At 40.3% G+C, this 27,671-nt stretch overlaps 2 protein-coding genes across 3 annotated transcripts; both read left to right on the top strand.

The window, feature by feature from the left end:
• Window positions 1–1,863: 1,863 nt before the first annotated feature.
• On the top strand, window positions 1,864–12,606 carry ndufaf4 (NADH:ubiquinone oxidoreductase complex assembly factor 4). Of its 2 annotated transcripts, none has more exons than XM_033648503.2 (3): window positions 1,864–5,745; window positions 5,911–6,008; window positions 10,028–12,606. In XM_033648503.2, exons 1-3 carry the CDS (start codon window positions 5,610–5,612, stop codon window positions 10,331–10,333), a joined length of 540 nt encoding a protein of 179 aa, XP_033504394.2. In that variant the 5' UTR covers window positions 1,864–5,609; the 3' UTR covers window positions 10,334–12,606. The 2 variants fall into 2 exon arrangements, with proteins under 2 accessions (XP_033504394.2, XP_033504392.2); XM_033648501.2 differs by having other exon boundaries at window positions 5,539–5,745; window positions 5,908–6,008.
• Window positions 12,607–15,083: 2,477 nt separating this feature from the next.
• Window positions 15,084–27,500, top strand: gpr63 (G protein-coupled receptor 63). Its single transcript, XM_033649432.2, has 2 exons — window positions 15,084–15,561; window positions 21,843–27,500. Exon 2 carries the CDS (start codon window positions 21,958–21,960, stop codon window positions 23,173–23,175), a length of 1,218 nt encoding a protein of 405 aa, XP_033505323.1. The 5' UTR covers window positions 15,084–15,561; window positions 21,843–21,957; the 3' UTR covers window positions 23,176–27,500.
• Window positions 27,501–27,671: the final 171 nt, after the last annotated feature.

Below are 27,671 nucleotides of genomic sequence, written 5' to 3' on the forward strand. Positions count from 1 at the left end.
TCAATCTCTCATTAAATATTTTGGATTAAATCAGCAATCATCAAAATTTGAACTGGGAAATAAACTACAACATCTCCATGTAACTACACGTGCACTACACTTGTAACAAAGCATCAACACACAAGGGGCTGCGACTTTTAACAGTAACATCAGACACTGTGCAGTTCAGCCACTGAGTTTGGACAGATGAGGGATGAGACATTAATGTAGCATAATATCACATTTCATAAAGCTGCAGTAACAATGTGATTAACGTGTCAGTGGGTCAGTTAACCCATTGATGAGCAGGAGCTCTGAGTAAAGGTGGTTATTCTGCACCAACCAAACACTTGTAAGCAGAGTGCAAATTATACAGTGACAATTTGGGGGGGGGGGGGGTTACTTCAGTTAACAGAAGTCTTACAATCCTTACACTATCTTGCTTGTTTAACGAAATGTCTGCAGTCTGTGGATGATGACAAACCATATTCTACACCATTTAACAGCTCATGGGGCACATACTGTACCACACAAACAACTTTTGCAGTCAGTGGTCACCAACAAAGTATTCTAGATCTAAACTGCCAGGAAGTCAGCTGTTTTCTTAATTTGTAAATAGTATAATAGTAAAAATAAAGCAACATTCCACATTGTAGATCCTGTACTGGTCCCAATATTGAAATGAATGCATAAGATAGGACTCACTCTATAGGCTCAGAAGCCTGGGCTAGAGTGACTCTCGTCTTTTCTATTAATTCAGAAGTGAGAAACATATGGATCCTGTAGAATAAGGATTTATTTTTCTATTAGACTATTTTCAAGGTAAGAAAACAGCTCACAAAGTTTGATTTTGGGGTGGTCTTTGCCTTTAAGTAGTAGCTAGGTTAATGTTTCAGTTTTCAATTATTCTATCAAATGCACTGTACTGTACTGTGGCCTTTGTTCTGTTGTAACTGCTTTATTTCATTTTAACTTGTTTTTATGTTATTGTATCTTTATTTTTTTATTTTAAATTTTAACTCTTTCTACTATATTAATATTTTTATATTGCCTTTGTGTTGCTTCTACATTTTTACCAAGTTGATACTGTATGTTGATATTTGTAAGTAAAGCACTATGAGTCACCTTGTTTTTAAAATATACTATATAAATAAAGTTGCCTCGCCAAATCACTCTTACTTTAACAAAGTGCCCACAGAGGTTTGGGTTGCCTCTCCTGGGCTTTCCTCCCTGTCACTGCTTCCACCACTGTCTATAACTTAGTGATGTCAGAACGTAGCGTTATCTCTACAGCTAGCTAACATTAATCCATTGTCTCACTGCTTGACTGAGCTCCAGTGTAAGCTAACAGTCACATAATATTTGACATCTTACACTGAAAGGCCAAGCCATAGACACACATTAGCATTCACCTGTAGTCTAGACACCTGACACAATATAATTCTGAAACTCTGAAAGTGAGAAACTAAAGTGTATTAACTAGCTAGTTAGCTACTTACATTAATTTACAGCATTGTGTAAATGCGGCGCGTTTTTTTTTGTTTTTTTGTTTTGATGCGGCGACTCCCCCCCTCCTAAACACTTGGATGTGAGCCAGCCAGTGCAATGACTGGAGTGACGCGGGCAGACAAGACAAGCCTAGATGAAATGGTATAGTCCACTTTAGGGGTGTCTGAAATTGTACTACAAACTTCGTCCTGGCATGAATATGGAAAATACTGTATATTGTAAGATTCATGATTACTGATAAGAAAAGTAAATGTTTCAGCCCCCCCCCCAATCTATTATTTTTACCTCTTTAGGGGGATGAAGTCGTAATTGGGGGGGGGGGGGGGTCAGACCCCCCGTAATTCGCACTATGCTTGTAAGGACTTCAGTGGTGACAGAACTAGAAATGGTTTAGCCTACAATAAACAGCATCAGTGTATTTAATATGCATCGCGCTACATGCGTCATTAAGCACAGTGAACCATGGCTACATTCATCCTAAAATACCACAGTGAGCTCTGTGCAGACCAAACTAGTAGTTCATAACTCATTACTCTCACAGTGTGTACATCACAGCGCGTGCACATGCATAACGCGCACACGCACTCACAGACGGTTACTGAACAAATCGCTCTCTTGTCCCTCCTAAACAAAATACCACACTAACGAGCACGAGCGCGTTTCAACATTGAATGTTAAAAATAGGTTTATATAATATGATACAATAAGTCCAGCTTCAACAATCAAAACAAACAACTCGAGGCACCTGTGCATCCCTGCGTCCTGAAGTACACTGATAATAGTTACATCGTTTCCATGGCGACAACTAATAACATTTTTGGCATTACTCGAAATCCGACACAGTCGCCATCTTATTTTCAGTAAATTCAATCACACATTGTCACATTTGAAAGATTTGATCCCTGAAACAAAAATATGAGTGTTTTCATATCACTATATTCATTGTTAACACACTCCACACCTGTCCCGGTAGATTTAACACACACTGTCCATCTAAACATCCATTTACACCAGAAATCATCAATTAGTGTCTATTTGAATCAAATGTGGAGTTTTCTAACAGGCTTAATAACACGGTGTAAACCGTCCACATTTCATCTCTAAAAGTTACACGGTTTCTACACTGATAACGATTTGAATGATTTCAGAGGCGGGATCAACAGGAAAATGTTCAAATCAGTGTAAAAGCTGTCTTACCTGCGCGGTTGGGGTCCGGCTCACACAGGTGCTCCTCCTCGGTCCATGGTCTGCTGGCGGCCATTTTCGGGCTCTTCGGTTACCCACAAAGTTAAATGATCAATCAATCAATCAATCAGTCAGCGATCCAAAAGTTTGTTAAGTGTTTTCCAACAACTTTCTGCTTTCTGCTTCAAGACTTTCCACAGTTTGGCTCAGGTCCAAATCCAAGTGCAAAGGGAGAGATCTGAAGGGTGTGGAGGCTTTATATACCTGACCTCGCCGGGTCGTCGTTCTGTTGCCATGACGTTTGGTGACGCACGCGCCTTTGTGTCACTGAGACAGAAAGATGGACATTTTTATTTATTTTTCAAATTTTTAATTTATTCATTTTATTTACTGGCTACTTTCACTGTTTTTTTAATAAGCTATTCTCCCTCTTTCATTAACTGCTATTTCTGTGTAATTACTGCGACAAAAATAGATGAAATAAATTTTAAAATAAAAAAACAAATAAATATAATGAAATGAAAACACTATAAATCAAACCATAACCACCCTTAACATTATAATGCAGCAAGACCATGGAGTCAACATTGGGAGGGACCAAATCTGCTAGATCCCCCCAGTGTTAAAAGCCTGACCCAAAACAATATTCAAAATTTTGAGACTCATTTCTGTTGGCCAATATTCTATATATTTTTAATCAGAAGCATGTAAAGCTATTGTAATATAGTCTGAGACTGGTCAGGTGCACCTCTCTGTTGTGTCTTTGCATGTGTACACAGTATGTTAGTGTATACTGTGTGTTTATCTCCTGATTCCTATGCTACAATGCAATAAATTGAACTTTTTTTTTTATTTCTTTTGTATTTCTTTATTTTATAAATAATATCAAAATATTTCATATGTCATTGAGAAATGTGACAGTGTCTGACATCTTAGATAAAATAGCTGTTGTACAGGTTATGATTTAGTATGGTTTGACTTAATTGGACTTAAAGGCTGTAACTGTTACAAAGGTAACTTTTAACTGTGTGGGTTTCAATCATCTGGTGAATTAGTTTCATATGTAATACTCCTAATGTTGATGTATATCATGTTGATATAAATAAAATGGGGAATGCTTTAGATTACCTCCATGCATGTACAAAATCATTCTTCCATATTTAATCCATACAAATCATAAGCTATTGTAAATTGTTGCAGGTGTGTGGTCTGAAAGACATAAACATGAAAATAAAACATACATACATCAGGTTATTATTAACTACAAACAAGTTAAATAGGCTAAGCTCATATCAATGCCCAAAGTATCAAAATCAAGACCCTGCCGACCGTGTGGCTGGGTCATGTCTAATAAGCAATTAACAACTACACAATGGTGTTAATGAACAGAAGCAGGAATACAATATATATTTGTACATGTAGTCAAGTATCTTGACCTGGCTTATCAATAACAGTGTTAATCTAACAGGGGTGCAGTTAGCCAAAGTTTAAACATGCCTGATGTTTCTGCTTTAAACTTCGATGGTATGACTGTTAGCATGCTATTGCTATTGATGGTAGCATTTGTGTTAGTAGGATCAATTGGTTAATAAGGTGGCTATCCCAGCCTACATTTGGCGAGAGGTGGGGTACACCCTGGACAGGTCGCCAAACTATCACAGGGCTGACACACTCAAAAAAGTGAACATTGTGAGATGTTGAATTGAATAAATGTACCTATACATAATGTCATGAACTTTAGCAGGTTTAACTTCAAATGAAGACTTGTTAAAGTCATAAAAGCCACTTGATTTGATGCAATGTGACAGTCCTGAGTAAATCGTACCGTCAAAATGGACTCTGGTTCTAGATGAGTTCCTGTAGGACAGATGCTGCCCTGAGTAGTGGGTGGAAATTGCAACCCACCTGCCAGTTTTGGTGAGTTTTTGTCGTACAGTTTTTGCTGCACAATAACTTTTGCGAAAAAGAAGAACAAGAACAACACCAACAACAACAAAAACAATAAGGCTCAAGCAGCAGTCGCAGCAGTCACTGCTCTGACCCCTAAAAATCAAATATATAAAATAGATTCAGGTTGCTCAAATTAGATTGACAGACAAATTCAATTGGTAAAATCTATCTATCTGCATACAGTATATATACTGTACATATATACACAAACACACACACACACACACACAGACGTGTGTGTGTGTGTGTGTGTGTGTGTATCTGTAGCAAACTTGTTTTTTTCTTATTTAGACACTTATATTTTTTGATCTGAAACTAACAAAAATCAAATTCAGCATTTTAAGTTGCAAATCAAGAAATGTCATATTTTAATTTCAAAGAGGAGATACATGGTTTTTAAAGTAAAATATTTCAGTGCTTTGAACAGATTCAGTGGCGTTTAAATTTCAATATTAAGTATTCAGTAGCTGTTAAAATGTAAAAACTTGAGTCTCTTATTTGCCTCCACAAATCTCCTTTTTTTGTCAGTTTTAGCACAGTACTGATAGACAGGCAGACCTATAAAGTATTTTTTTAATCTGAGATTTAATAAGTCAGACTAGAGATAGGTAGGTTCCTATGCTATTTCATGATTTTAATTTGGCAAATAAGTTTCAGTTTTGACGAAAGCCTATAAACATCTCAACATGACGTCTCCTCTTATATGTGACTATGTCATGACTTGCATTTTTGACTTATAATTCTAATTTTGTTTTTTTTGTTTTTTGTCTCCTCCTGTGTAAGATGTGTTTCCATAATACAGAAATGGACAAAAAGAACCTTGTTTGTTTTAAAAATAAAGACATGAGAAATATTACACTCTTCCAACCATGTGGTGTCGCTGCTACTTTCTGTGTTCGCTTTTCCATTTTGAAATGAACCTTCTCGCTTCCCGTCGACGGTTTGAATAAACTTTATTGTCAGCGGTGTTTGGTAACTTGTCAAACATGGGGGCGCGGGTTGCGCGTATGTTCCGAAATTTCAACCTAGAAAACCGGGTACACCGAGAAATCTCGAGGGAAAAACCGCGGGTAGCACCCCGGCATGAGACGCCTCTGCCGCCCTCCGCCGACAGCTCTGAAGGTGAGTGTGTGAAACCTCCGCGGTGCTAACTTGTGTAACTGTCTTCTTCGGGGACATGCCCGGTTTATTCCTCAGCCTCAGACGTGACGTTACTACTCAAGACTTGGCATGAAGGCTGAGGAAAAGCGTCCCTGTTGTTGACGAGCATGTTGTGTGTTTCAGCAGTGGACACAGCGGTGAACCAGAAGAACGACCCTCTGCTCAACCTCCTTAAGTCTGTGTATGTGGAGTCAACAGACCCAGCAGCAGCAGCAGCAGCAGAGGTCAGACTGGGACACTCGCTGTATCCATGTGTATTAATAGCTCTGATGACACACGGTGCTTTCATTCTATTCAATTTGACATAAATCGCATTATTAGGCTGTTTATTCATTAGGCTATAGTGGCATTGTGAACATTGTTAGTCTGACTCATCCTAAGTCTCTTTGCCCAACCCGTCCCCCCACAAGGGTGAAGCAGCAGGTAACTGAGCCTGCAGTCACACTTGTCTGAGGCAAAGTCACTGCTGTTATTTTTCATAGAGCTGGCTGTTTCAAATAAAATTAATTAGACACCTGATCAGAAAGGCTCCACTGCTGTATGAAAGTACATTTCTGCCAACGTGAAAAAAAAAATCTAGTACTAAGTCATTATAATGAGAAATCTCCTTGAATTCATGAATTAGTCTCTCGAAATGATGACTTACTGTTACAAAATAGTGAGAAACTTAACTGAAATAACAATGTCAAAATAATGACTATTTTGAGGTACTAAGTCGTTATTTCTAGATTTGAGAATGTTTCTCATTATTTTAAGAACGTTTCCCATTATGCTCCGAGACCAAGTCAATTTGGAATACCAAGTCATTACCTTAAGAAAGTTACTCATAACTACTCACACAATCTTTTTTTCAATTACATTGTCAGAAATAGGCTGCTGTACTATTGAAAGGGTCTGTCCTTGTATGGTAAATATAAATTATTTTTTTTACTTCTAAACATTTGGAATGAGAAAAATAAACAGTAAGTGTGTCTCAAATCACATACTTTTGTTAGTACACTTCAGAGTAGTACACTACATACACTATTGTTGTGTCTCAAATCACGTACTTCTGTACTTACGCTGAATATTTTGAGTGCATAAGTGCGTTCACACTGAGAAGTATGGAAAAATGCAGTGCACTATGAGTACTCGGATGGTGCACTCAAAATGGTCAAGAACTTGAGTGTGGAACTATGGACACTTCTCGCCCTCAATGGTCACCATCTTGGCTACATAGCAGAAACTGGAAAACTGGATATAGCAGCGACTGTGTTGTGTTAATTGTTCAAATACATGTGTTTTTTTGCACTAAGCACCACTATACTGTTGTCGGGTATAAGCCAGCAGTATGTTCATTGGGTTAGTTTAGCAGTATGTAATGATTTTGTACCGCGAACAATAATGCGAATGCTAATGCTAGTTTGTTAACTAGCTAATTTGCGGCCGTCATTTCTGGTGAGTGCACAACGGCTGTGTTTGGTTTGAGACAATACCCTGTCGAAATTTGCGCACTACGCCAATAAGTACATAGTGCACATAGTATACTACATAGAAGTGTACTAACGGAAGTATTTGAGACACACCATAAGTACTTCTTGCGTGGTCGTGCACTGCGATTTTGCCCTTACTAGAAATGACGACAGTTTTTTTTTTTTGTCACCTTTTTATTGTACAGGTGAATTGCAAATGGACGGTGGAGCATTCTTGCCAACATTTGACCGCCATCTCCACTCACACATTAAAAGAAACTTACGCCACAATGTCAATGTTAATGTGATTAAAATGTGATTAGCTTGCTGGCTAACGTTAGCATTCACTAGCTAGCTAACTTGCTCCCAGCTACAGTGGCACACAAAAGATCCTACGTTAGCCTGCTAACGTTAGCCTGCTAGCTAACATTAACATTTGTTAGCTAGCTACCTAACTTGCTCCTAGCTTGTTATGCTAGGAGCAAGCTAAGCTAGCTTCCATTTTGATTGTGCCAGCAGTACACTGCATTTTCCTGTACTATGCAGTGTGAACACATTTGGCACTCAAAATATTAAATGTTTAGTATAGAAGTATGTGATTTGAGACACACTGAGTGACTTATATGTAGGAACTAAACATATCAACATTAAGTGTGTGAGACAGAGCAAACATCAGGGCACTCACATTTGGCACCAAATAATGTACATTATTAAAAACTGCAGCAATAGTTGTAGCCACCAGAGGGCAGAACTCCACAACAAACTTGAAATCACACTCATTTGACATATTATTGCCTTATAAAATCAATATAGCTAGCAGGTTTGCAAACAGTTGCTTACAGAGTGCTCCAGGAATGACTGTATGCCAGCCTGAAAGTTAGTGTTTCCCTGCTTCTCTCATCAAAAGCCAAAGGGATTTTTCCATTGGATTATTGCAGAAAATAAGCTCTGTGGCAAACAAAAATGTATAATACTTACGCATTTTGGGAATGAACACCACTTTTATGATTTTCGAAGTTTAAGTGCAGTTGCCGGAAATAAAAAGCTAACATTAGGCTATAAACAAACTACACCAGGGTCGCATGACTTCATGTTGCCACCAGAATGAGGCTGTAAATCTGTTCGGCGTGATGCCACTCTGTAGTCTCATTTAGCCACTTGTGGGGTATTTACTGATGTATTTTATGTCGTAGAAGAAAATGTGAAAGTCTCATAAACTCGTGTTAAGCATAGACTATATTTCAGCCATCTGACCAAAAATCATCCAAAAAAACCCCATTAACTTCAAGATGAGGGAACCGGGAATGCTAAAATGCTAAGTCATTTCCAGGTTGTAGGACACATTCCTGCAGCACCTCTATAAGTGACTACATGAGGAACAAAACTTATTGATATGAAGTGTGTGTGTGTCTGTGTGTGTCCGCTCTCTCACTAAGCAGCCTCCCTCTGTCTCCTCTCACTCAGCCTTGTTCAGCCTCGATCTCGTCAGCATGCGCCACACATGCGGTGTATGCCCCCCCCCCCCCCCCCCCCAGCAATTAGCTATCTTTTCCTATTCTCATATACTCTCATATAAAACCAGGGACAACAGCAACATTTAACAAAGGTAACGGAACACAGCTTGGCTCCATAACAACTTACAAGGTTCACCGACAAAGCAACTGTCCTGTACTAAACATATTTTTTAAACAAATACAACATGCTAACGTTATTAGCACAAGCCTATGGCATTTTACATTGTATTGATTAGCCTAGCGGCTGACTTTCTTTCCCGCTTCTCATATGAAACCTGGATAAATCCTGAAGTATGAATCCCTGAAGGATAAATCACACACACAAGACTTTAAAAAAATGTCTTCACAATTTATTGTTTCTTATCTTTGAACTAAAAGTAAATACAAGCTACATTTCCCCTGAGGGAAATGGTGTCAGTATACAGCGACAGACCGGAGGTCTGCATCACCGCAAAGCGTAGTTACAATTCTGGGGACGTGCACATCAGGCTACGTCGCAGGTTACTGTGTAGGCTCCAAATCTACGTGGAGCCTACGCAGTAACCTACGCGTCGATTCAACGCAGAACTATAAATTACGTGTGAGAGAGAAAGAGAAAGCAAGACAGACACACTAGGGCCCTCACATTCCGCAATAAGACATGTACGTTATTAAAAGCTGCAATAATAATTGTGGCCACTAGGGGACAATTCGATGCAGCAACCTTAAAATCCATCTCATTTGATTATGTCCTCATAAAGTTGATTTAACTTCTGCGCCAATCGCCATTTTACACAGCAGAAGAACACAGAGTGGGGTTATCAGAGCTTTTGCTTTTCTGAGCAGTTGTTAATGTCTGATGGAAACAAGGTCGATGAGAGGCAGAATGTTAAATTTGTGGACCAGAAAATGAAAACAACAAGCTAAAGAAAGCTTGAGTTGGGTGATAATTCTCTGTGGGTTCTTCACTATGAGTTATTCCTGCCACATTACACATAGGCCAATGTTTTGATCCAGTGTTCATTTAAAAATATTAATTAATGCAGCTTGAAAGTTATTACTCAAAGCCTGGTACACTCACTACTTGAATCTGAAACTTATCGACAGAACTAGAGTCCCCAGTGACCACAGATATCCATAGCCGATTTGTTTTGAGATGACTTGTTTGTAACACAAAAAGTGTTGGTCACGTGGAAATCTCAGTCAAGTGTGTATGTTGCTAAGCTTAAACAGTAGGGGTTTTAAGGATTTTAGATTCATTTCCTTCTGCCCCTTTTCCTCCTCTTAATCCTCCCACAGGCATCTAAGGAAGTGACGGCAGGCAATGAAGCGAACCGGCGGCCGCTGAAGTTCAGTTTACCAGGGGACCATTACGGCCTGGTGGATCTCACAGATATTCCTAAAGGCAAACTGACCATCATTGAGGCCCTGAAGGCCCTGAGCAGCCACCAGCGCCAGCCTCAGACATGGACACCGGAAAAGATCGCTCAAGAATATTCTCTAGACTTAAAGGACACCAAAGCTCTTCTAGAGTTCTTCATTCCCTTCCAGGTTCAGATCATACCACCCAAGACTGAAAATGCCAAGCAGATTAAGGCTTCTTAGGACTAGACTGTAAGTGAAAGGTAGACAGTAGACAAGATATGACCTTACTTACTTATGTACATCAACGCATTGCACTGGGAGAGTGACCTGAGTTTCTCAAGCCTGGGGTTTGGACCCAGTGTGAGGTGGAATCATGGGATATGTCTAAGATTAATATATTGATATAAAGCAAATAAACAAAAAAACGAATAAATAAGTACAAAATATTTAATCTTAAACACTGTGTCTTTATAATACCTCTGTGATACTTGTACAACACAATAGTATTTATACTCAAAGTTTAATGACATTTTGGGATCTTGAAATGGCCAGAGGTCCAAAGAAGGTTGAGAAACCCTGGTTTAAAGGAATAGTTCAGTATTTTAGGGAAATCTGTTCATGAGATTTTCTTCTAGCTCTGAGATGAGAAGGAAAAATGTCTGTGTGTTAGGTACAGAGCTGGAGCTATGATATAGTTAGCCTAGCCTAGCTTAGCATAAAGACTTGCATGCTCTGGCACATAATTTCCTCTAGAGGTGTTGGTAGGCATATTCTTTCACCTCGGACAGAATCGGGCTACCTGTTTAGCCCTGCTTCCAGTCTTTATGCTAAGCTAAGCTAACCACATGATAACTCCAGCTCTGCTACTGCACTCAGATGCACATAAGCATACTTCCCAAAATACTGAACCATTGCTCAATGGAGTGAAGGCTAAATAGCTTGAATATCTGTCCAGCGGAAACAGTATTTTGCATAATACATAGCCATTTATTTCAGTATGACAAGTAAAACATCCTTTGTTAGAAGCTGTTGACGTCAGCATGCTGTGTATCTGTTATTAATTCATCTGAGCAGTCTGTAGTTTGTTATAGAGGTTTGTCGAATCTCTGATCCAGTCCAGTGTAGTACTTGGGTGTTTGCCATATATGTGAGTGTCTGTCTGTCTGTGAGCCTAAAAACCTGTCATTTACAAGGCATATAATAGCATCCAGCTAGGGAAGGTGTCCATCTCATTACAAGCAAAAAATAAAACCCAATATACTGCTAAATTCCATAGATTTTTATTTTGAAAGATCGCTGTAAACTGTTCAAAAATATTCCGTTTAGGTCTGATAATTAGTCACAAAACCAAAGATGATGGTGTGAATACATTGCTCGTGTAAATCCCAGTAACTCTGACCTCATAAGATCTAATGCTGCCCCCATGTGAAGAGGGACGTATAACCCGCACCTGTCGTGCCTCGTTCTGTGCCAGGCTGGTCTTTGCCCATGACTGAACTTAACTGCTGTCCCTTTATTGTTACCACTGCACAGGCAGTTAATAGAAGCGATGTATTTAAGCTAACATTGTACGGCCTAAAAATGATAGCGTGGCTGATATTAGCTTCTCACAGATATATCACTGTTTGTCAGCCACTAAGTGACAAAAAAATTGCGGCACAGGAAGTGTTACCTTTCCACAGCAACTTGTCATTGTAGGAAAAGCACAGGTGTTCCTTACATTAATAACAGCTCTGGTGTATTAATGTGTCCCAGTAAGCTGTGACATACCTGTGTGTGCCTACATCACTTCCATTAGAAGGTCAAAGGGCACTGCCCTTAGCCGTGGTGTTGGTACAGCTGGAGATATCAGGGTCAGCAGAACCCATCACGTCTTCTTCTATAGTGCAAAATGATGGCCGGTCATGCAACATTTTTTCCAACTCGTGAGACCGAAGTTAGAAAACGTTAACCATGACGTTAATCATGACGTTAATCATGACGTCCTGCATTGATGATGTAGTCCTTGTCGGTGATGCACCAGGACACTTAAGCATTTACATTACAAAAGATGAGGTCAAATGCGTCTCAGGCCACCTCTGCAAGCAGTTTGAGGGATCTCTTCACGCTTGTATTTAGCACTCCTAGCTAATTTGCCTCCAGTGTTGCAACTGCAAGTTAATAACACAGTGCACAAAGCAGGAATACAGAAACCTTTGATTCAACAGTTCATGATCAAACATTAACCGTGCAGTTATTACTTTGAATTTAGCTCTGCCAGAAAGACAGGCAGCCCATATCACTGGGTGATGTGCTGTTTTATGCCATTATTGTGGACAATTGGAAATGTATTTATTAATATGGTTTCAAATGGCAGCCAGTGCTGGAATAGCAGGAGCCTCAAGGAAACATAATGGGAAGTAGTGTGTCTCAGCAGTATGAAGTTTATGTGTGGGGAAAATTAACTTGGAATTTGAACCAATCCGCTGCATTAACGCACACTTTTTCAAAATAAAAGATTCTTTTGTTCTTCATGTTATGTATTTAATTATTCCTAATTTAAAGTGATTGTCTGTGAATAAGCCTTATGTTTCACCTTCATCTCATTGGAGTCAACCCACCAAGTCACACATATATCTGCAGTGTACCCAGTAAGCATCGCTGCTGTGTTGAAATCACATTCAGATCATTTTCATAGCCCGACCACACAGTAAACACAGTAAATGAAATGTTGATATCACTCAGCTCACTTTTGCAATAACAGCCTCTATTTGTCATCTTTGCCACCCACCACACACACCCGCACGTGCCCAAAAATGCACTTCCTCCAACCTGGTCACGCCCACTTCAGAACATTGGTCGTTTCTATTGGACGTCGCTGAAAATGGGGCATATACTACTAAAAAGTCCACTTCTGTCCATGCGACTGGCTTCTGTGGGTGTCAGTTATCACTGAATACAAAGCTGCGTCAAACTCACTACAGAGAGCACAAATACTCTCGGAAGCTATGCTGTTTAGCCTTCAAAATAAAACGCGCTTTAAGAAAAGTGTCCAGAAAACTAAATTAATATCAAAGTGCTAAGAGTAAGAGTAGGATCATGGGAGTTAATATAAAATAATGCTACCTGCAGCTAGGCTATACATATTAAAAAGCACAAAAACAAGAACATGGTGGTATGTGTGTGTGTGTCGAGAACATAAGGGTGTTTGAAAATAATAGTTCAAAGTAATTGTAAGTGAATCTTTTTCTGGAGTACATTGGCTTTTGCAAAGTATTGAAACATCAAAAGTGGAATTACACTTTTGCTTAAACAGACATGAAAAGTTTTCATGTAGTAAAAGTAGTAACAGTTGGATTTATAATACAACCTTTCTACACTGGCTCCTTAATGCTAACAATATGCAGTTGTTACCCTAAGGAGATTTTCTTGTACTTGTATTAGTATTCGTGCCAGGGCGTAGCCAGGATTTGAAAAAATACTATTGTCATAGGTATGTATTCCCTCAGCACTACCTCATCTACCAAGACATTTTCAACCAATCACTAACCAAACTTTGTAGATGAAAAATACATGTATAAATAAGGCTGTCTTTAACTGTCGTATTACAATTTCAGTAACTACAAACATATGTCCTGATATTTCGATGTTTAAATCCTCTCCACTTCCAGACATGTAATTCTGGTGGAGAATATCAAACATTAAAAGTCTAGTGTGTGTCACTCAGTGGCATCTAGTGCTGAGGTTAAACTTACTTACTTACTTACTTACTTACTTCTCCCATGTGCCAACACGTAAGAGAACTACAGTGGCTGATGCAAAATCACAAATGGCCCTATCTAGAGCCAATAGCCCCTTTTACACTGCCTCTTCAAAGCGAGAATTTCACACCAATACGGCCACCTCACTGTTCTCAAGTACAATGGTGGAATGGGGGTACAGATTTGTCTTGCCTCTATGCTGGCATCGGAGATGGTAGCAGTGCTGAAACAATGACTATATAAGCGGGACAGCTAGTAAGATGGGATCATGTTATGCATACGACCTATGGCTGGAAATGTAAAAAGTAGCTTATAGCAGTTAGCAGCTAACTCAAAGATGAAGAAGAGCAGACGAAAATGTCTGCAAACTGGGAAAACAATGAGGTCTGGGAGCTCCTTACTCTCCGAGCAGAGAACAGATCAGCGGCCATATAACGCGGACAGTAAATTATTGTTATTGCCATGTTAATGCCATTGTTATTGTTTATATAGCGCTGCCTGCTCATACGTTTTATGTCACATTAGAGGCTGACGCTGACGTTTTTTGGTGCTGTGAAAAAAATGCAAAGGTGGCATGAAAAAAGGACTTTGTATTGGCCCTATAGTGGTAACAGTGATATCCAACCTCTGTGTAAAAGAGGCTAATGTGTGGTTTGTCCGTTTAAGGCTACTGGAGAACAATATGGTGGACTCCATGGAAGAGAACCCGCTCCAATTAATGATATAAATGTCTCATTCTAAGCTAGTGAAAACTAAAAATTCCTATTTTCAGGTTATTATAAGTGAATGGTAACATAGTTATGAATATTAAAGGTAGGCCTTCACAGTCTCTGCCAATAGGTGCCCCCAAATCCTACACACTGGACCTTTAAATTAAATTGGTACTTTTTTTGCCGAAAAACAGTCAAATTAATAACAGTTTGTCTAAAAATATCAGAGACAGCAGGCAAAGTCTAATGTCTGTAGAATGTAAATTTGTGCCACTATTATTAAATCAACACCCAAAATGTCTGTAATCATACTTGGGTTTTGGCTGAATCCTCAGCTGCTCAGTAGCTGCCATGTTTCTCCCCCTTGTAAACAGGTGTCTTTTTTTTAATGTCCATCTAGGCAAGTAGTGGCAGAAATTTTCAGTTTGTTTTTCCTGAAAGATCAATCTTACACATACACTTCTTAACATGGGCTCTCCCTCCCCCTTATTGTGAAAGTCCAGACCGGAAGTGGTGTATGTTTACTCCCGGTGCCTTGCTGTATGAAGCCGACAGAGAGTGTAGTTTGTAACAGTGTGGTGATAATTTGGGCTACATACAATACATAGCCTGATACATTCGGTGCTGGAGAAGGGGATGCTTACATCTCACATCTGTATGAAGGAAAAAAGGAATGAAGAAGAAGCTTTATATTTATTCTTGCCATAAAAACGTGGATAATCAATGCAGTGTCGCTCGTGCGCCTCTGGAAACAAAGCGAGACTGACCAAATGCGGATTTTTTACTTTAACTACGACTTCAGTTGTGTAGGTAACGCTACTGGCATCACCGGCTCTCGCACTGTTGGTTAAAATTACACAGATAAGGGCCTTTATTTTTTAAAGGCATCTCTGGTCTGTTTTATTTGTTTTCTACAACGAGGAGGAGAAAGCGTTTTGGGCGGCCAGATGCACCATTTGGACGGCTGAGCTGTAGCACTTCACCCGCTCCTGAGCTCCAACGTGGGACACTGAAGCAGGTAATATCTAAGGAAACCCAACCAGGGTCTGTCAGCAGCACAATGACAATATTATTTCTCATATATGTCGCTTAAATCCCGGCATGACGCTGTAAATGTTGGCCTTGTGTTCCAAACACCCACTGCTTTCTCTCGTCGTCCACAGAGATATAGCCTAACTCTCCATGGACTCTCCATGAATCACTGTTTGTCGTCTCAACCATTTTGGTGGCATAACAACGGAACACAGGAGGCTGTATAAATTCCTCAATCTCTTCAACATAAGATATCACACTGTTAGAGTCAAGGCGAGCAGTGGGCTGCTGGGGTTGGCCTGAATTGCTCTTATTGGTGGTCGATGAAGTGAAAGCCTGGTCTGAATGAGGTGTAATTCTATTTGACATTGATTTTCCTAACATACGAGTCAATTTTCAGACACCTCTGAGCTTTTCTCACAGATTTACCATCAGGTGTTGAAATGCTTGGATGTGATTTGACTTGTGAATATGATTTAATCTGAATCAGGGACACCAGCATCATGTGTCTAACAAATGGCCACTGGCTAGTTTAGGATTTGTTATAGTCAGAATACTGCACTGATTTATATATTCTGTGTATAACACCACATATCAAATCTTCTACAAAAAGTAAACAAACTAGGCTTGGTGTTTACACAAATTAAACATCTCCTACACAGAGAATTAAATGACATTTATTCAAGCAAAGACATCCAGCCGCCAGAAGAAAATGTTGGCATTGTACATTTCTGCAAACCAAGAAGACCCTGCATTTGACATAGTATATGAGCTGACTTGGTTACTGAGAGGTGGAGGGGTTGGAGGATGGCATGTCACCAAGCTACAGACACTGTTCAAGACCAAAGAACAACAAAACCGGGTAGCAAATATCGCTGTTTTTCCAGTGGCCTTTCAGCCCCCAGATGTGGATTTTTTTAGAAACCCATCAGTGTGTTTGCAGTGGCTTTTAAGCCCCAAAATGTGGATCTTTTTTAGAAACTCGTCATCTTTTTCTAGCAGCTTTTTAGTCCCCAAAATGTGGAGTTTTTATAAACCTGTCAGTGCTTCCAGCAGCTTTTTTAGTCCCCAAATGTGGATGTTTGTTAGAAACCCACTACTGTATTTCCAGTGGCTTTTTAGCCCCCACATGTGGACACTTTTTAGAGACCCATCACTGTGTTTCCAGTGGCGATTGTGCCATTAAAAGTGTTTGTTTTTCACAGTGATATCGCTACGTTTTCTGTGGGAGTAGTGCCACAAAAAGTCGTTGTTTTCTTACCGACGTCGTTGCTTTTCCAGCAGGTATTGTGCCCCTGAAACCACGTATTTCAAGGCAAAGCATGATCTTGTCCTATCCATAACCAAGTGGTTTTTGTGCCTGAAGCTAACCACACTTTACCACAGCATTGTTGAAACTGAAAGGTTCAACATGTCCGCTAAATAATATTGTACAAATGTAACATATTAGTGGTTTGCAGAAATGTACAATGCCAACCATTTCTGGTGATGAGGTTGTGATTTTTAGATCCAATCAGTCACTTAAGCAGTGAAATTCAGTGATGTTGCATTTAATAAATTTGACAGCAAAATTCAAGCTAAAAAAATTCAATATTTCATTGTTATGAATTCAGTGCTAATTTAATTTATTAGCGAAACTTTAAGTATTCAGTTGTTGTTAGGACTGTCACTCAAAAAATACATTTTAAATGAATCTAACAGGTAAGTTGTTTGAATAAATTCCACTATCTAACATTACTGTTCAGCAGGACTTGTTAGGTTTGCCCATTTTGCTTTAGTAAACAGAACAGCAGTAAGCTAGTTTATTGATAAGGTGATGTGCAGGGGATCAGATGGACTGGACACATCATCCGTGTTAAACAGTGCCATGTGACATAAATGATGTTCTCTCTGACAGGTTGTTACAGCCATAAACCAGTAAATCTTACCACTCTGGATTTACTTGGCAGATTTCCAGGACACCTTTTGTCTCCTAATTCTACTTCCTAGCGATTCAGGGTTACAAGATGAGGCTGAAAAGCTCTCAGCATATTCTCTCTGCAGTTCTCCGTTGCATAATTGCGTTGCCACATACAGTATTTGAACAATTCCCAGTGTTTATAACGCTGAGTACCTGATCATCTGTTTTTACTGCAGGTTTACTTGATTGCTTGGAGGCTGAAGTGGCTATTTTAACATTTTAGGTCACTTCACCCCTAAAGGAAGGGAAGGAAATGAGGTGTTAACTTCCCTGTAGAAGTAGACTGCTGCACCGTATGTTCAGTATTGTAATCTACCATGCCCATGTCCTTTAGAAAATATGCTGTGTATGGATGTAAGGTAAATGGAGCAGGAAGTAGGCCAAGATTGAACCACTTTCTTATTTGCCCTCATTCGCCAGGTCTCCATTGTGATGGAGCAGTGGGTAATTGCAGCAGATAATACCCCTGTCATCATCATATAAATACAGCAAAGTCTTCCCAGCTTCACTGCCGCCAGCCTGTTTATCTCCTTACTGCAGCCTTTTCTCTCTTGACTGTCTTGGTGACACGAGATAACGCTATCTGTTGAATGGCTACATATCCAGGTATCAGAGCAACATCCAACCTAACATGGATACAGAAAAGGCTGACATCCACTCTTCTCATAATAATTGCCTATAATTATATTTGCTGGATTTTTACACCCACGCAAGCCTACAAACTAATGAAAAACTTTATGTGCAAATGAATCATTTTAATTATTTACAAACGGACTGTTTTCTACAGCACATTTATTATTTGCCATTTGCTGCTTAGCCATTGTAAATGATACCAGGCAGTCTGAAATAACAGTGTCCAATGTTTATACAAGTGATAAGGGGTTTTTATTGCAGTATTTGACTTGTCCCCAGTTGAACACTGGCTGCTGGTTACTGGCAACAGTTAAGAAAAGCACTTTCACAGGGTTTCTTATCACATGTCAGGCAAACAGGGGAGATGTTTTATTTCCTTTAAGGCAAATGCTTTCCCGTTATATATGGAAAAATGCAATGTTTTCTTTCTTTCTGAGATGAAGTGAGAAGGTTAAAGCTGGGGTATTCAGTTTTATATTGATGTCAAAAATCCCGTCATAACCTTTAAATGAATTTTAATTCAAGTGATCTGCGAGAAAATGACTTCTGCACCTCCTTTTGGCTCTGTTTTCAGGCTTTAGAAAATCTAGGCCGTGATGAGAGCTTTTGGCCAATCACAGGACATTTTAGAAAGAGGATGTTCCTATCCACCTTATTTTCAAACACGGAAGTAAATAGTGATCAACTTCCGTTTTTTTTGTGCGTGACTTCCGGTCAACCGCTTTCCCTCATGCTTTCCCTTACTGGAGCTAACGGTGCAAGCTAATTTTTTTTTCACTTTTCAGTTGTTTATGTTAGTCAATCAGTTAGTTAGTTAGTTAGTTAGTTAGTTAGTCTGTGTATTTTGTATAACGTTAGATAACTGTGCCCACGTTTCCGTTATAACGGAAATTTATTCCCTCTAAACGCGAATAAATCGCACGTCAATCATAAACTATGAACCAAAAAAGCACAGTCTATCCCGAGTGAGACAAACTGCTTGATCCCTGTCTCCAGTATACCAGCAGAGAACCTGCAGAACCGAATCAGCGAAAAAACACACCGGGCTACACAGCCTCTCTACCTGAGCAGCTGAAGCTGCGGCTCGCACCCTCGACACACAGACACACAGACGGTGCTTCTGCATGCCAGCCACACGTGTGTGCAACTGTGAGAAATAAATATGTGAGGTGTACGCTGCTTTTCTATCTTTTTTTCCGTTTTCTTTCTTTCTCTTTGTCAGCGACATACACTCCTAACACAGGACGGGTTGTTTTAATTGACTGAGTTGATCGTTAAGACATAGTGATGCGCGGATCGGCTCTGACAGCACCCGAATCAGCATGTATGCATCAACCATCCAGCCGTTACAACATGATTGAGCTAGCAAAGCAGTTTTGTGCTGCTATGTGTGGTATTTATTCAGTTTTGGGAAATCACGATGTCTAGAAAGCATCAGTGGCTGCAGCTGACAGGGACAGCTAACGTTAACACTAGCAGCAAAGCTAACATCAGGATCGTCATCTTTTAAAAGCCTCCCATTGTCGGATACGACATGAAACTACTCCAGTTAGCTCAATCATGTTGTAACTAAGACATCCGCTGGAGAAAATATTTTTTTCACGGGCCACTTTGTGAGTTTAGTGAGTTATTACAGACACGGCTAATGGCTAACAGCTAACGGTTAGCCCAGCTAATCTACGATAACCATGTTATTAATTACACACAGAGAAAATACTGTTTGTTCAGTCATTGTGTTTATAGACTTTACAAACATCAGATTAGTTTAAACGGTGATATAGTGACGTGAAAAATGTGATATATACATATATATATATATATATATATAGCTAAACGCAGCAAGGTAAACAACAAGGGGATTCCCATTTACACAGTGGTAAGAGTGCTGGACCGGAAGTGTCGCACAAAAAAACGGAAGCTGGCTGCGTTCTGTTTTGCCTCCGTGTTTCCGTGAAAAATAAGGTGGATTGGCTGTGCTACAAATGCAGATGTGCGTGCGTACACATCACTTAAGTAAAAGCCTGATTGAATGGTGGAGGGTTGTTCTCCCAGCAATAGCAACAACTGTATCACAACCCAAAAAAGGAAGACGAAAAAATGTTAATAGTTCAGCCTTCTGCTAACTGGAGACAAGGCTCACGATTGTAGCGTCAAGATCACGCTAATGTAGCTATCGTTAGCTAGAGCCTCGAATTAAAGTGTGTCCTCCACCTCACTTCCTGCCACTACAGACCACTTTGCTGGGGGGGGAGAGTGGGCAGCAGTGCTGGGGGACCGTATGGCCTGACTCCGTGACTGTGTTGCTGCCATTACCCAGGTTAAATCCAGCTGTGACAGCTCAGTTTGATTTGCAATAGGTGCCGACCAAATCTCCGTCCCCCAGAGCTGCTGCCCGCTCTCCCCTGGTGAGGCAGTCCACAGCGGCGGGGAGTGAGGCTGAGGGATTGTGCAGTGTGGTAGATTAACAGAGAGAGCTCTACAATGAAAAAGGTTTAATGAATCCATGTACGGCAAACACCGGGTCATGGTCATCTAGTGGGAAGGGCTTAGGATAGAGAGGGGAGATCTTCAGGAAGAGGGTGTATTTTATAATTCTGGTTTTGTTTGTTTTTCCTTTCCAGAAAACTGCCTACTCCAGCTTTAAAAAGCACTCTCATATCGGTGTGTTGAGAATATAGCTGTTTTCAGGAAAAGGTTAGCCTAACTTAGCATAATTTAGCATAAGAGATAAACAGATTGTTGATGAACAGCAGTGTATTCATCCGCCCAGCACTTCTGTGCTGCGTCTCTGGCTGCAGTGTGGTTTTCTAGATACATTCAGTGAGCACAGGGTTTGATTTTGGTCTCTATACAGGCTCGATGATAGCAAACATGTCAGCCTCACTTTGACGACAAGAAGCTGTGCACCGACACTGCACCTGGCTGTTGTTTGCCAAAAAATAGTTCCATTCCACAGCATCCTGTAAAACGACAAATTGTGTTTAACTTTGTCCAAACGGAGTTACAAAACTATTTAATGCACCACAGACATAAGACAGGCATTGATCTACCATCTCTCTCACTCACTTTAACAGTTAATAAACCTGTTTTTTTTTTTAATGTTAACTTTTTTAACTTTAATTGTGTGTAGCTTTCAGATTAATTTCAAATGTTTAAACTTCATTTAAGGTCATGAAATGTAATGAAATTCAGCCTACACACATTTTCTGATACACTGTGTTGTGCAGAAATGAAAGGAAGGCTTTAGTGTGCAACTTCCACGCTTCATTTTATCTTTTAATCATGACATTGTAATTGAATCCGTCATGCATCAGTACGTACAAAATTGGAAGTTGAGGGAATAGTGATTATCTTCTGTTATAGGATGCGAAATAGTCTGCATGTAAATCGAATGGAAATGTCTGGCATGCAAATTCAAACACCTTGAAACTAAGTTTAGCATCCAAACACTGCTTTTAGTGTCAATCTGAATAATTTGTCTCATTCTGGTAGATTACAGGTTTGAGAGAGATCATGGCAGTGTGAATTAAGTAGGGAGATGCAGGCGTATAACCCTGAATGGATTACAGGCTCACTGTCATTACAACTCCAAGGGGAATTTTGATGGAAATGATGCTTTCACATGCCCTTTCTTGATTTACTTGGCATTCATTACATTTTTGTGTACATCTTAGGGTCTCGCAGCCATGAGGACGCTGCCATGTCACTTTGAGCTGGGAATATCTGCACCTATGGCATCGTGTTTAGCGTGAGCTCACCAGCAACGATGCCTGTTCACCCTGGGGAAGAATGGTTCACTCCACTACTGCTCCCCTCCCAGAGGCAGGGGACATTAACGCCAGTCTCTGCTGCTTCGTTACGGGGCTGCTGAACCTTACAGAGAGGCCGTCGATGGAGAATATCTCCATGGGCTCCCGGTTGCCCTCGGAGCCAGTCACGCCGACAACGGAGGCCCCGGAGAGCCTGCAAGGCGTTGGCCTACCTCTGCAGGTCTTCTTCTGCTTCATCATGGTCGCCATCCTGCTTTTGGCTCTGCTGGGAAACGTGGTGGTGTGCCTGATGGTGTACCAGAGATCTGCCATGCGCTCGGCCATCAACATCCTCTTGGCGAGCCTGGCGTTTGCAGACATGATGCTGGCCATCCTGAACATGCCCTTCGCTCTGGTTACCGTGGTGACTACCCAGTGGATTTTCGGAGACGTTTTCTGTCGAGTTTCAGCCATGCTCTTTTGGTTCTTTGTGATGGAGGGCGTGGCTGTACTGCTTATAATAAGCATAGACCGCTTTCTTATTATTGTCCAGAAGCAAGATAAGCTGAGCCCACAGAGAGCTAAAGTGCTCATAGTGGTCACATGGGGACTCTCTTTCATTTTCTCTTTCCCCCTGGCTGTCGGTTCCCCTCCCCTTCAGATCCCTCCCAGGGCCCCTCAGTGTGTATTTGGCTACAGCGCTGAGCCTGGTTACCACGCCTATGTGTTGATACTAATGCTAGTCTTCTTCTTCCTACCTTTCATGGTCATGCTGTACACATTTATGGGGATCCTCAACACCATCCGGCACAACGCCATCCGCATCCACAGCCACCCAGACAGCATCTGTCTGAGCCAGGCCAGCAAACTGGGCCTGCTGAGCCTCCAGAGGCCCTTCCAAATGAACATAGACATGAGCTTCAAGACCCGTGCCTTCACCACCATCCTCATCCTCTTCTCTGTGTTTACAGTGTGCTGGGCGCCCTTCACTGCCTACAGTCTGGTAGCTACCTTCAGCGATGGCTTCTACCACAAAGACAGCTTTTTTCAAATTAGCACATGGGTCCTGTGGTTGTGCTACCTCAAGTCAGCCCTAAACCCTCTCATTTACTACTGGCGGATCAAGAAGTTCCGCGACGCCTGCCTTGATCTGATGCCCAAGTACTTCAAGTTTCTTCCTCAGCTGCCAGGCAACACGAAGAGGCGCATACAGCCGAGCGCAGTGTATGTGTGCGGAGAGCATCGCACGGTGGTCTAAAGGAAAAGTCCACACTTCGACACTGTTAAAAACACATCTTTACATCATGTACCTTGCAGTTCTGGGCCTGTTTTGTTGTTTGGTGGTTTACTTCTCTTGGCAGAATGAAAACAGCACTGCATTAAAAAAAAAGGCAAGGGGCATGCACGTTTTAAGGCTCATCAAACACCAAAACACCTGCGCACCAAGATAATTAATATCATTAGATATGATTTGTCCGAAATAGGGCTGTGTATTGTTTGATAGTGTCGTCACGACACTGGAATTTCAAACTTAGTTGCAATACCTCGAAAAATATTGATATTTGATTTGATTTTTTATTAAAAGATAAACATAACATGGCTATAACATGACGACAAATTTTCTCAGTAGCAGTAAAACAGTAAACACGAACAATAAGAGATAGCAAGAAAGGGCAGCTGTTACAAAAACTGCAGAAAATAAGTATTGACACTGCTTCAAAATATTTAGTATTGTAAGTATCGATAAGTAGATATTTTTGACAACACTGTTTTTTGAAAGGTTCCAATACATTACCCAAGTTTCAGTGCCAAAACAGGATGTTCTTGAGACCTTACTTGGGCAATATGAACATTATTTTCGACATAACTCTGTATTTGACAAAATAAGTCAAACCTTTCAAATGATAAATGTAAAATACAAACAGCTAAACAAGAACTTTGAAATACAGCAGTGGCAAAATGTTAATGTGAATCCAGTATTTGCTGTCTGTGATAAAATATTCAAAATTCAAGTTTGACTTACTAGCTGTTATGGGAGCCTTTTGATATCAACTACATGAATCTGATTAGATATTCGATGTCAGCTTTTGGTACTAAAGTCACAATGAAGTACCCAATGCAATGCTGCAGGGATGACGTCTTTTTGTAGGCCGACCGGACATTACACATTGCCCTGGTTCCCCCGGCAAAAAGTACCAATGGGATATTTCCATTTGATTTTGGATGATTCAAGAAAAATGTTTGAGGTTAAAAGCTAGCGTTAGCCTACAAATTAAGTATGCGATCGTTGCTTAACTTCGTCGTCACCACAACAAGGCTCACCGCGTTCGCAGTGATGACATCCTGTAGTCGCATTTAGCCACTTGTTAGCAACCGCTTTTCTTAAGACACGTAAAAGCTTCAAAATTCACGGTGGTGGTGTATTTACGGACGTATAATATGCCATAAAACAAAACAGGAAAATTTCAGGCAACTAACCAAAAACCCATTGTGTTTTAAAGCTCTTCCTTGCAAGTCTGCACTAACAGGCGTTGAGTATAAATACCCGGCCCTACTGGGGAAAGTTCATCCATCATCATTTTCCCTTCTATCTTGATGACTGGAGTTAAACCATTCTCATTACAGAATAATCTACCAGCGTGCGCGACATATTTGATCGGCCAGTGCAGTACATTGCCCGATGGCACTGCAAGAGTTGAGTCAGGGTCTACTTTTATGCCGGGTGACCTTGCACTTCCTTGCTGAAGCCCTGCACATCAAAGACCCTGCAGTGTTTTAATGCAGTGCTTATGTTGTTCTGACTTCCTGTTAAGCTCTGAAGTTCAACAACAATCAGAGTGTGTATGAAGATTCTCAATGGGTCATGGGATGTCAGACAGGTGAAGGCAACTGGACTCAGCGTGTGGAAGATGTTTTTGCATCCATTCAAAGAGGCTGCATCACTGGTGAAACGTCAGTTTTAAATTTCTGTCGTGTTTAGCTGAATAGGTATTTATTTCCCATTTTAAAAGGGTAAAAACTTGGTGGCTGTGCCGAAAGTAGCTGCAGTCTCTGCTTAATTTAATTTAAGTTACAGTTGGCAGCAGGTCATGTAGAATTGCTCCTCATACAGCAGATGATAGTTGATAGTTTTGAGACTTGCATCTGCACTGGAAGTCCAGTTGCCTTTGAGTCTGTGGAGATTGTTTCATTCAGCTCATCATATATCATCATGTACCAACTGAAAGGCAGCTGCGCTGGCGGTTTTGTCTCAGTCTCAAACAGCAGACCAAACAACAGGTACATTTTTCTCTGATTTAGTTATTGTAGATAAACAAGCATACAGAAAAAAATGGTTTTATAGAAGAGGGAGAGACTCATCTCCACCAACAGCAGCTTCAGTAGGCCTTGGTAGCAATACCTTTTATTCTTTTAAATACAAATGTTCTTTTTTGTTAAATATGTGAACACAAGCAACCGTACAACATTTTTGCCTAAATACAGTGTAAAAAAAAAATGCAGCCCAAACGCCAGAGTAAATGTTGGCAGTATATGTTTCTGCAAACCATGGATATGTTACATTGTACATTTTATATGTTAAAGTTGTGCATTTGAAATGTAGTGGATATGCTTAACTTCATGGTTAATTACATTTAAATTTTATTTTTAATTTTATGTTGTGACAATGCTGTGATTCATGTGCAGCAGAGTCCTGCACGGGTCCATTTTTGAAAACTCGCACCTGCCCATACCTGTAAAGCTCAGTACCAGAACCGATGCTCATCATTATGTTTAAGTCAAAGCTGCACCCACCCACACCCATTAATAAAAGTCTTGCAACCAAACCTGCACCCGTGATTAAACACGTTATACGTTAACAAGTTGGGTTCTCCATTGAATTGAATTACAAATCAGAGAAGATGTCTCTTTCCCTGGCTGCGCTCGATGCCAGGATGGCGAAAACATTCTGTGCAATGACTGCCAGGTTAGGAAACATTATAGCACGCTCCCTCCACCACCATAAAACCTCAAGAGTGTCTTGGGTGTCTTGAACTGGGTGTAAGCTGCCACCTCATCCTCGGGCTGCATTGTTTTATAGCTGGAGTCCTCCATGTCGGTGGCGAATGTGACCACGGTGTCAAAGGATCAACTTGAGTCATTGACTTTCAAAATAAAAGGAATTGCAGCTTGATAGTGGTAACATATACTGCACATCTTTTTCATTTGTTTTATTCTGAAATAATATATTTTTGTTCTCGCCCGCTGCCCACCCAAGTGTAGTTTATTTTTACCCCTGCCCGTATCCATGAATTTATGTATATACATATTTTGCAACAAGAGCAGCTAAAAATGTCCTGACGTGTCATTAAAAAATACCTGGTTTTATTGCAACAAGCAGGGCTAGAAATGTCCCAACATGTTGTTAAACATACCCGGTTTTGTCACAACATAAATGGTTGGAAATGTCCCAACATGCCATTAAAAAATACCTGGTAGTGTCGCAACAAGCATGGGTGGAAATGTCCAGACACATTGTCCAAAATATCCACTTGTGATGTTAGTTGTTCTCAAACAGTGGTCTGCAGATGTTCGCCTATCTGTCAGGCTATCCACCATCCCCTTGACCTCCTGATGAGTAATTCAGTTCATATACATATACATGTAACCTGAACTTCATTGTGTTGGAATTGTCACTTAAGAAATGTTGATATGATATGTATGAAATGTACAAATGTAACATATTGGTGTTTGTACAGTGCCAACATTTTATTCTGGGGACTGGGCTGAAAAATTGGCTAAATTTTTGTTGAAGTCAGAAACTATCTGTTCAAAGTCAACAAGGATACCAAACTGTCAAAATATTTGGTGCCAGTTTTTGATACTTGATGGTTTTTAATACTTGGTTCTGCTGACATATTGCTTTTGGTACAAAAGATATTTAAATTCAATACCAAGCTCTACTCTGCAGAGCAGACTCAGCAAGAATTACCAGCTGAGAATTCAACCTTGGATAACTTGCTGTGCTGCTGTAATCCTATCACTGCAGCTACGGCTCTTTGTCCACCTACTCAACCAAAAGTACAAACTTCTTCTGTGAGGGGGAGGCAATGTCATTCTGGGAAAAAAAAAAAAAGAAGCCTTTTAAGTGAAGTAGTTGACTGAAGGAAACTATAAATTACAACACTTTTATAACTCCTGGAATGCACTGAATGGCACATACTGTGTGATAGTATAAACGGGTGAATTTTTCCTTTAATATTGTACGAAGAATACAGGCGCTGCTGGGTTTCACTTGACCATACGTCTTTTCTCGCCACTGGAATCACGAGTCACGGGGAAAGGATGGCGTGTTTTAGCTGCGTAGAATTTGTTTTATGAGGCATGTAAATTAATAGCTTCAGTGGAATTTGAATATGGTCAGAAAGTGGCCAGGACACATTTGGACGTGTGTATTTCTATTTAAATGTTTTGGATGTGCCTATTGATTAGTCCATTTGCCAGTCAGAATGCTGCTATATCTGGTGAAAATGTGCAATTTCAGTGTACTGTACTGTTGAATGTAATAAAGGAATAGACATTTCTTACCTTGGTAAACTGTCTAAAGTGGGTTCTTTGTGTATCTGTCGTGGATCAATGAGTCATGCTTTGTTGAGATAATGGGGTGAGGGTTGGATGACATGATATATACCTGGAGACAAGAAGCCCTGCTTGGTTTGATGCCGATCCACCAGCTTGTGTCAGACAATGCAAACTCTTATTTCATTGTTTAATAAT

Source organism: Epinephelus lanceolatus, chromosome 13, assembly GCF_041903045.1.
Source record: "Epinephelus lanceolatus isolate andai-2023 chromosome 13, ASM4190304v1, whole genome shotgun sequence".
Lineage (NCBI taxonomy): Eukaryota > Metazoa > Chordata > Actinopteri > Perciformes > Serranidae > Epinephelus > Epinephelus lanceolatus.